The following is an 11,515-nucleotide window of genomic DNA, read 5'->3' as shown; positions in this document are numbered from 1 at the left end:
TTACTCTTCAATTCCATGAGCAAGCCAGGAAGACTCCTTACCTACCCCTAATCTTACTCCTGGAAATCATGATTAAGTCTGGAGTTCTACAATATCAAGTCACAGGAGAATCTTTGTGAGTCAGACCCAAATGTTAATTTTGAAGCTAAAAACATGGGACCTCATTTACAATGAATTGGCACAGAGCAGGGCTCTGCTCTGCCCTACACCAATTTGATAGGGAAGGAATGCACTGTATTTACAAGATTTGGTGCATTCCTGTCCTTTCAGCCAGCGCAAGCACACAATTTGGTGCTTAGAGCCAACACATGCTCCCTTGCACCATAGTGCATTGCATTGTTTCCAGGATTATTTATATGCAGGAAGGGAAAACTTCCTGCAGAAAAACAATCCATGGAGGCTTTTTGCTCTTTCTGTGGGTGCTGCAGAATGCAGACCACAGAGAAAGAGGAAGAAACTAGGAGAAATAAAGATATTTCTCTGTGTTACGCCTCCCTAGGGGAAGCGTGCAGTTTTGACGCACCCCTAAGTTTACAGATCCTTTGAATATGTCAAAAGCCATGGGTGTTGCATGCGGAAACCAAACTCAATACATGGCATGAAAAATGTGATAGCAATTCAAGAGGCAAACAATTTCTACCAAATAGAACATTTGCAATTATTCATAACTAATATAAACCTGCAAATACATGGACTACACAAGATTTACTTTTTATATTATGGATCCATTAGATGCTTTATATGCAGAAATGCATTCCCTTAATAAAGAAATACTTATTTATCCAGATGATTTACCTAATTACATACAACACAATATTATTCTATTAGGCTCTGTAAACCATATTTTGGTAACATATTAAAATCTATTCATCCTTTATCTCCAGATATTAAAACAGCATTAACTTTTTCACAAAATTTACATTATGGCATATTACTTTGCATGGATACATATATAAATTCAGTTATTAGAAATAAATATACATACTTTGTATTTGATTCACAGAGCGGAGATAACAAACAAATGCCTCAGCCTAATGGGATAAGCATTACTATTCAAATAATGACGTTCAGTTAACTAATGGAATATATTTTAAAACTTGCAAATAGCTGGATTGATTATTTTTACCACTAATGCCAGATGTAGGTGAACTCACATATTGTTTTCTTCCTTTTGTCTTCTAGGTAGAGCTGTGCCGAGGTTTCTTTGCTCGGCTTCCCCTGCCTCCTAGGATGAGTAACTGCAGCAGTCGAGCACTGACCCTGCTCAGTAGCGTCTTTGGAGCCTGTGGCCTCCTCCTGGTGGGCATAGCTGTGAGCACTGACTACTGGCTCTACGTCGAAGAGGGCATTGTTCTGCCTCAAAACCAGACCCAAGAAGTGAAGATGGCACTCCATGCAGGGCTGTGGCGGGTGTGCTTTATTGCTGGTAAATCACACAGTGTCTATTTTTCAAGTTTGATGAATGCTTTGTGACAATGGCAGCCTTCTACATAAAATGGTGGATTGTGATGTTAATCTGATTGCCAGAAATGGACTCTTGGGCTATTTAAGTGTTATGATTTTATGGGTAGGAAGCAATTACTTGATCTCTAAAAAGGGTGTGTACAATCACTATTGGTTTCATAAGTTTGTTGTATATTGTGTATTGTTAGACTGGTGAGACTTTCACTAATTTAGTGTCAGGATTTTCTGGTGACTGGAAGCAATTATCTTAGCTCTAAAGAGTAGATTTATCTGGAGTTGTTGGGTTGTTAGATTTGCACGATTCTCATAACAATATATATTATGCCTTTTCTACTGCACCAGCGTTCTCGTGTTTTGCTTATTTTCAGGTTTTTCTCTCAACCAGTCCTTTTTTAACCACTGTAGTCACTGTTGCCCTGCATTTCTAATGGAAAAAAATCCAAAATGCATGTACAAGAATACAAAGAAGAAATGTAGGATTAGATGATCTACTCATTTGTGACTTGCAAAGTTCATAGATCTCTCAGGTCTATTGCTATGTAGCTTTCTTGGCATTCTGGGGTTTGTAGTTCTGTGCTATTATACATCCATGACTACAAGTACCAGAATGCAAAGAGAAAAATGGACTGGATGAGTTACTCATGCATCTATCAGGGAAACATGCGATATAAGCATGACCAAAACTGGAATGCCTGTTTCACCACCATATTAGACTGCCCTGCACATATGAGTGTCATATGACTTTACGGCAACACCAATATATTTAAGTGTAAAAAAGACTATTTGATGTAATCCTCGTTCCCACACACCTTCAACTCTTGGCCGAGCCTTGCTATTTTTAAAGCAAACAGTTTGCTGCAGAGGGTGTGTAAGTAAGAGGAAGGTCTTCTGTTCCCATTGAAATTTAAGACACACCTACAGATATTTCTGGAGCATAATTTGGAGACAAGAAGCACAGAAGCTCAGTCCAAGGCAGCCATTTTTAGGTCTCGTGACCTACAATGCGCGCAAGCGCATTGAGGGATCGAGAATTCAAGTGCTCGAAATCCTCGTCAAACCAGGGCTTCGTTCCTTGCAGTTTTCTTGAAGTTCACGTGGCCACAGGCACGCGCTTTTGGGCCATAAACTCTGTTCCCCACAGCCTTACATTCATTTCTCCTCCCCCTCCCCAGCCAGCTTCCCCCAGGCCGTAGCAGCACTCCTCCCACACTCCCATACTTCAAAGGCTTATCACTTCACACGGCCGCAGGCCGTTCAAGGCTTATCACTTCACACGGCCGCAGGCCGTGCAACCAGAGCACTTCAGTTGGTGCGCAGCCCCCCTCCCAGCACTTCCTTGTTACTCTCGGCAGCCAACTTTCGTTTCATGGTGGAACAAACCTCACTGATAACTATCGTCTATTGTAGCGAACAACACCAGGTTCAACTTGTGACTTCAGGCGCTACACGCATCTTTGCAGGGTGTGTGCACAACCTAACGCCATTTTTTGTAGCTACCTTTACGAGTATCATTGGGTATTACGACCCTGTCTACGTGCCTTGAAGTAGCATCCTGATGGCTTAAGGCGCTTGCTCACAAGTCCGCACTCGATGCACTCTCTTATCTTCTCCTTCCTGCTACCCAGGCTCCGCATTTCACCCATTGAAAAACTTTAGAGCAGCATAAAAGGGTATACAAACAAAGAAATGTAACTAAACATATATTCTTAACTAAATGTGGCATATACATGGATAATATATGGAGCGTATGTAAGCATAACATACCATATGTAGAGTGCAGATTCAGAGTGCAGTGTGCAGATTGTGAGTGCAGATTGTGAGTGCAGATTGTGAGTGCAGATTGTGAGTGCAGATTGTGAGTGCAGATTCAGAGTGCAGATTCAGAGTGCAGATTGTGAGTGCAGATTGTGAGTGCAGATTCAGAGTGCAGATTCAGAGTGCAGATTCAGAGTGCAGATTCAGAGTGCAGATTATGAGTGCAGATTCACAGTGCAGATTCAGAGTGCAGATTCAGAGTGCAGATTCATAGTGCAGAGTGCAGATTTAGAGTGCAGAGTGCAGATTTAGAGTGCAGATTGTGAGTGCAGAGTGCAGATTTAGAGTGCAGATTGTGAGTGCAGATTGTGAGTGCAGAGTGCAGATTGTGAGTGCAGATTCAGAGTGCAGAGTGCAGAGTGCAGATTCAGAGTGCAGAGTGCAGATTCAGAGTGCAGAGTGCAGATTCAGAGTGCAGATTCAGAGTGCAGAGTGCAGATTCAGAGTGCAGAGTGCAGATTCAGAGTGCAGATTCAGAGTGCAGATTCAGAGTGCAGATTCAGAGTGCAGATTTAGAGTGCAGATTCAGAGTGCAGATTGTGAGTGCAGAGTGCAGATTCAGAGTTCAGAGTGCAGATTCAGAGTTCAGAGTGCAGATTCAGAGTGCAGATTCAGAGTGCAGATTCAGAGTGCAGATTCAGAGTGCAGAGTACAGATTCAGAGTGCAGAGTGCAGATTCACAGTGCAGATTCAGAGTGCAGATTCAGAGTGCAGAGTGCAGATTCAGAGTGCAAAGTGCAGATTCAGAGTGCAGATTCAGAGTGCAGATTCAGAGTGCAGAGTGCAGATTCAGAGTGCAGATTCAGAGTGCAGAGTGCAGATTCAGAGTGCAGATTCAGAGTGCAGAGTGCAGATTCAGAGTGAAGAGTGCAGATTCAGAGTGCAGATTCAGAGTGCAGAGTGCAGATTCAGAGTGCAGAGTGCAGATTCAGAGTGCAGAGTGCAGATTCAGAGTGCAGAGTGCAGAGTGCAGATTCAGAGTGCAGATTCAGAGTGCAGATTCAGAGTTTAGAGTGCAGATTCAGAGTGCAGATTCAGAGTGCAGATTCAGAGTGCAGAGTGCAGATTCAGAGTGCAGAGTGCAGATTCAGAGTGCAGATTCAGAGTGCAGAGTGCAGATTCAGAGTGCAGAGTGCAGATTCAGAGTGCAGAGTGCAGATTCAGAGTGCAGAGTGCAGATTCAGAGTGCAGATTCAGAGTGCAGATTCAGAGTTTAGAGTGCAGATTCAGAGTGCAGAGTGCAGATTCAGAGTGCAGAGTGCAGATTCAGAGTGCAGATTCACAGTGCAGATTCAGAGTGCAGATTCAGAGTGCAGAGTGCAGATTCAGAGTGCAAAGTGCAGATTCAGAGTGCAGATTCAGAGTGCAGATTCAGAGTGCAGAGTGCAGATTCAGAGTGCAGATTCAGAGTGCAGAGTGCAGATTCAGAGTGCAGATTCAGAGTGCAGAGTGCAGATTCAGAGTGCAGAGTGCAGATTCAGAGTGCAGATTCAGAGTGCAGAGTGCAGATTCAGAGTGCAGAGTGCAGATTCAGAGTGCAGAGTGCAGATTCAGAGTGCAGAGTGCAGAGTGCAGATTCAGAGTGCAGATTCAGAGTGCAGATTCAGAGTTTAGAGTGCAGATTCAGAGTGCAGATTCAGAGTGCAGATTCAGAGTGCAGAGTGCAGATTCAGAGTGCAGAGTGCAGATTCAGAGTGCAGATTCAGAGTGCAGAGTGCAGATTCAGAGTGCAGAGTGCAGATTCAGAGTGCAGAGTGCAGAGTGCAGAGTGCAGAGTGCAGATTCAGAGTGCAGATTCAGAGTGCAGATTCAGAGTTTAGAGTGCAGATTCAGAGTGCAGATTCAGAGTGCAGATTCAGAGTGCAGATTCAGAGTGCAGATTGTGAGTGCAGAGTGCAGATTTAGAGTGCAGATTGTGAGTGCAGAGTGCAGATTCAGAGTTCAGAGTGCAGATTCAGAGTTCAGAGTGCAGATTCAAAGTGCAGATTCAGAGTGCAGATTCAGAGTGCAGAGTGCAGATTCAGAGTGCAGAGTGCAGATTCAGAGTGCAGATTCAGAGTGCAGATTCAGAGTGCAGATTCAGAGTGCAGAGTGCAGATTCAGAGTGCAGAGTGCAGATTTAGAGTGCAGAGTGCAGATTCAGAGTGCAGAGTGCAGATTCAGAGTGCAGATTCAGAGTGCAGAGTGCAGATTCAGAGTGCAGATTCAGAGTGCAGAGTGCAGATTCAGAGTGCAGATTCAGAGTGCAGAGTGCAGATTCAGAGTGCAGAGTGCAGATTCAGAGTGCAGATTCAGAGTGCAGAGTGCAGATTCAGAGTGCAGAGTGCAGATTCAGAGTGCAGTTGCAGAGTGCAGTTGCAGAAAGAACTCAGCAGCACCACCACAGCATCACTCAGCACCACCACAGCATCACTCAGCACCACCACAGCATCACTCAGCACCACCACAGCATCACTCAGCACCACCACAGCATCACTCAACACCACCACAGCACCACTCAGCGCAATCCCAGCATCACTCAGCACCACCACAGCATCACTCCGCGACATCACAGCATCAATCTGTGCTACCATTCAACAACAACTGGTTCAATTATGTTCTCTGAATGTTTCAAGCTTTATTACAAATGTCACAAAAAGATGTTATTTCACTTCTGTTCTTGGATTTTCATCACAATAAAATACACTGAACATAATCTTCACCTACGTTATTTACAAAAGTTTAAGCTATTGCCAATATAAATTACAATCACTTTTATTTAAGTATTAATTATTTTAAAAAATTAAAAGCCGTTGCTATTTGTAATATCAATACATCTAAGTCACGTAAATACAAAACATGTTGCATTACAAATGCTATAGTCGTCACATGTGCGAAAGTTATAACTATTGGCATTGAAAATGACAAAGCTATTAATTTAGCTATTTTCAAAATCAACACATAAATAAAAAAATGTCATTTACAAGACCAATAGCTCAAACTTTCATAATGCGAGACCTATTGCATTGCAAATGCTTGTTTTAATAACAATTTTATTAGTTTATCAAGCACAAAAAAAACAGAAATGTGTGTAATCTTTCTTTGACAGTCGCACAGTTAAAAACCAGTATCAGCACCCACCGTTCACTACCGCCTTGCTCCATCCATGTCAGCCATTTTAAACCTATGCCTTATCCTAGTTTGTATCACATTATACAAAGTTGATGTCAAGTAACTTAACAGAACAAATTCCTTCTCTCCAAAATATTCACTGTGAATGAAATCAAAATGTTCATGTATCAACTGATTCGCAAATTTATAAACTCTTAGCTGGAGTGGATTAATACCAACAGAATCAGCACAGAAATATCTTTAACAGTTAAATTGGGTTTTTGTGGATTAAGAGTAGCCATTTGAGATTTCTTCTAGTTAGATTGAGATGTGACCTTTTTAGTGTGCTGCTATTTCCTTCTAAAGAGAAAAGTTTCAAGGCAGTTTCTAGTTAACTCTGGAACTTTATCTAGACAGACCAGCATCATCTTCTTGGTTTTTTTTCTGAACATTTGCTCTGTGCTTCGTAAGAAAGACATTATTCCTGTAATTATGGAGTATCATTTTAGATCATGTCTCCCACCTTGTTTTATCTTCCTTCTTTACCGTCCCCTTTGATATCTTATGTGGTTTGCAGATTTTTGATAGTGACAGTTATAAGAAGGAATTAATTGATTATTTCGCGACAAAATATTAGTGTACATAAATTTGGATGTTAGTTGATGGTGATTTTTAATGACTGGTTAGACCCATTTTTTCATAGAAAGTCTAATTTGATATGTCCTTTAATACTTCTAAACAGGGACGTTGGTGATTTAATAATTCTTTACTATCAGACCAAACCTTTATTTTGGAAGTCACTTCTTTATTAATGAATTTTTTCAATTCATTCATTCCAAACATACCTCTGCTCACAACAATTCGGACACTTTTAAGGCTTCCTTCGGGGCATTCACTATTGCCTACTCAGCTAAAAAGAAAAAGGTATCTGATTCTAAATACCTCTCTGCTCTCTAATGCATTAAAGCTCTTGAACATACCTATTTCCTCTCCAAATCCTCCTCAAACTTACAGGAATTTATTAAAGCTAATTCTGCCCTGAATAAGATCGCTATGGTCGACACATGCAATGTCCTTCTTAAAATTAAATCCAAATACCATGGAGGCCAAAATAAAGCTGGTAAAATGTTGGCCAATTATTTAAAAATCAAATTGGAACAGAAAACTATTGGCCCTATTCGTAAAAAGCATAATAACAATATGATGTCCTCTGACTCTGACATTATTAAAAACTTTAAATCCTATTATGAATTACTATATACAGAAGATACATCTTTTTTTGAGTCTGATATCAGAAGGAGATTTGTTAATGGTCATTTTTCCCCTTATTTTAATTTGCATAGAGGCACTCAACAGGGTTGTCCTCTTTCACCTTTGCTCTTTCTTCTTTGTTTGGAACCCTTTATTGAACATGTCAGATGTCATCCCTTTGTAACTGGTTTTAAATTCAACTCCCTAGAAAGCTAACTCGCTGCCTATGTAGATGATATTGTGTTCTATATTTCTAATCCCTCCACTTCCCTAGAACCTTTTTTTACTGGCGATTAGTTTGTACTTCTGTATTTCTGACTACAAAACAATCATTCTAAAACTGAGATTTTACCATTAAACTCTTCCTGTTCTCATGATATGTTTGATGACACTAATTTTACAAGGTATCCCCTAATATTAAATATTTGGGATTCTGTTTTTTCCCCCACCATACCCAATACACTTGCTCATAATTTTACTGTTTTAAAACTTAAACTTCAAAATCTATTGTCTTCCTGGTCTCCTCAATTTTTATCCTGGTGGTGTAGATTAGATAACACTATAATGGTGATTGTTCCTCATGTTCTTTTTATACTATATATGTAACTCTTTAAAATGCCTAATTAATATTTTTCTCAAATCACTTCTATCTGTACTAAATTCCTCTGAAATAATAAATGTGTCCTTATTGCTTTGTCCAAGCTAATTCAACTTCAGACCGAAGGTGGTGTACATTTTCCTGATTTTAAGTTGTATCAAACTGCCTTTTTATTTCGACAATTTTATGCTTTGACCAAACAATACCATGACTCTCCTATACAAACATGGATTCTTTTTTAACATTCTTTATTGCATGAATTTTCATTTTGTGATGTTTTCATATCTAATTGTACATTCATATCTAAAAATCCAATTTTAAAATACTCACAACATCGTTTATATACAATTTTTACCCAAGGGTCTGACTTTTGTCAATCTTTCCTTGCATCTTCTATTTGGTACAATACATTTATTAAATTTCGTCATAAATCATTTAATTTCAAACAATGTAAGGAAAAGTGGTTTTTTCATGTTTATCATTTGGTCACTCACAACTCCATTCTATATTTTCCTCGGTTGCAAGAACAATATATTATTCTTGCCTACTACAATATAACCAACTACTTCCTGTGCTTCAATCTTTTTTACTAGCAACAACTTTGCTTCTGACGTTACCCCATTCACTCCGACGACACAGATATACAGCATTACTTGTGATTCCATCCCCAAAGTATCTATCATATATAAGTCTCTCTCTTCCCACTTCCCTAAGAGGAATAAATCCTCTATCAAACTTCTATGGGAGACATATTTATCTCAATCATTATATGTCCACCGAAGGGATCAATTGTAGCATAACATTGTTAATACTTTCAAAGCTGCCAATATTACACAGTCCTTATTTTATGGATATAATAGTCCTCACATCACTCCTTCCATCCTTCATAAAATTGATTCCTCTGTCTCTCTCCTATGCTGGTCATGTCTTTCCTCTGATGGTACTTTGACCCATTTACTTTATTATTGTCCTAAACTGAATACATTTTGGAAATCTATATTATCAAAATCGTTATTGATATTTTCATGTAATCTTCTGTAATCCATTCAAAATGTTTTTCTTGGTACTGTATCTGCTGATTTTATTAACCTTTCTTCAAAATCTGCATTATTTGATCTTTATATTACACTTCCTTTTAAAGCTATGCTGACTTGTTGGAAAGATAACTCTAAATTATGGCTATTGGCTTGGTGGAATCTTATCTGTGATGAACATAGAATATTTACTGTCTCATCTTCTTTGTTCTCTCAAAAAATGTAATCTAATTTATTGTGGTTACCTTTTACTACTTTTCTATCTTCACACCCACCACTTCCCTAAAAATCCTTGGTTTCTTTCTACTTCTTCTCTTTCTTTCCCTTTCTTTTCTTTCTTCTTTTCATCTTTTCCTTTTCTCTTTCTTCCTTTTTTGTAAAAAACTTGTAAAACATAGATAAATATTATTGGTTCAATTCACTATTTCTTGTAACTAGATTTGTAATCCATAACTCTTTGTTTTTTTAGGAGATCCTTCATCTAAATGAGTTTATTAACTCTATGCTCTGTTTAAATCGTTATATATTGCTTAACTTCTTGTACTGTTTACTTCTTTTAACATTCAATAAAAAATCATTAACAAAAATTTGGATTTTAAAATGCATTTTAATCATATGAATAAAATTATATTTGTATGAATTGTATTTGATTGTAAGAATTTTTTATTTTATGTAATGTAGGGTTTTAAATGCTATAGTATTTATGGTTCTAAATAATCGAGGTAAATTATTTTGATTGATTGAAGGATTTATTGTGCCTTAACAGTTGATTTAACCCACAGATAAAGTTATGACAATACAAAATACTAAAGGCCCGATTATGACTTTTGGCTGTGCGTGGGCGGGCAACTTTTCACCGCCGTCTCCCCCATCGCCAAGAGTTGCTACCGCCCACCCGCCAGATTACACGTTTTTTGTATTTTGGCAGGCGAGTCACATGGCGGTTCCACTGCGCAGCTGTTTAAAATGCTCATGGTGAGCCTGCCAAAGCACCACCATGGCACATCCAGTGCACATTCCTGTACAGGAAGGAATGCACCATGCCATACATTTCTTCCTGTGCAGGAACTGAGGATGCAGATATACAGGAGTGCACAACATGTGCCCCCCCTGCATGCTCCAGTGTGTACAGGGGCAAGAGGGGGCCCTGTAGGCCCCCTTTCTTTCATCACCGCTAGCCTTTTTATAGCGGAAGAACCTCGATGACAATGCTGGCAGTGAGGAAATTAGCTATATGCTTGACGGTGCCTCAGTGCACCACAAAGCATATTGCTGCCCTTAGACCACCACAGGAGCACCAGGGAATGGTGGTTCCCTTTCGGCTATGGCGGTGCAATGTTGGTCCGACGACCAAAGTCCTAACAGGGCTTTTGGGCTGCTGTGTGGCTGTGGCCTAAATGTATTTCCCATATCTAAAATATAACAAACAAATCTCAAATCAGTGGAAGAAATATATGACCATCAAATATCATATCATTCGATTACATAAACATTGTTGACTAGACAGCAACAAGAAAATAGAGGCAGGCAAGCAACACACCTTGTGGAGATAGCCATGCCAGAGCTCACCCTAAGAGCCAAACCAAGAGCCAAGTCACATAAAGACCTGTTGTGGAAATCAAAGAACATATGACTGGCAAACATTCTGCAAGGCTGCTTAAATAAGTTCATTTTTGTATTTTTTTGGTGAAATTCAAGTTTTCAAACATGATTTTACAAAGACATAAGAAAGAAGATCTGGATTAATTTGCTATCGGGAACCAATAGATGGTTACATTATATATATATATATATATACTAAGGGCCATATTTATAAGTCCTATTACGGCGCCCTTGCACCACGCAATGCAGTGCAAGGGTGATGCAAAAAAAAAGAGAGATTGATGAAGCCACACAAGGCCACCTTGCGTGGCCCTGAATGGCGTCATAAAGCTTGAGTAAAGCAATGCAGCACAAATCACTGCATTGTCTTACTCTGTGTCAGGGAGGCATTCCATGGGCGTTGCTTTGGTGTTCCATTGCAACTGCCATGGCTTTTGGCACTTTTCAAGACTTACCAGAACTGGTAAACTGGGGAATACGCGAACAAGATACCCCTTCCCAGGTGAGACATAACAATGAGAAATATCTTTATTTCTCCTTGTTACTTCCTCTTTCAATGTGTGCTGCATTCTGCAACACATATAGAAAGAGGGTTTTGACAGTAATCAGCACCTATGTATTTAACCTATCTGTGACTTTGCTTCCACCTTTCATCTACACC

At 39.5% G+C, this 11,515-nt stretch overlaps 1 protein-coding gene across 1 annotated transcript in view; it reads left to right on the top strand.

The window, feature by feature from the left end:
• Positions 1-1,230: 1,230 nt before the first annotated feature.
• CACNG7 (calcium voltage-gated channel auxiliary subunit gamma 7) overlaps positions 1,231-11,515 on the top strand; it is a 52,241-nt gene continuing 41,956 nt past the window's right edge. Inside the window, exon 1 of the mRNA XM_078650935.1 lies at positions 1,231-1,426. Coding sequence (XP_078507061.1) covers positions 1,231-1,426 — 196 coding nt within the window. The remainder of the gene's footprint in view (positions 1,427-11,515) is intronic.

The sequence above is a fragment of the Lissotriton helveticus genome, chromosome 7, assembly GCF_964261635.1.
Source record: "Lissotriton helveticus chromosome 7, aLisHel1.1, whole genome shotgun sequence".
NCBI classification, from domain to species: domain Eukaryota; kingdom Metazoa; phylum Chordata; class Amphibia; order Caudata; family Salamandridae; genus Lissotriton; species Lissotriton helveticus.
This window is presented reverse-complemented; position numbering and strand designations above follow the sequence as displayed.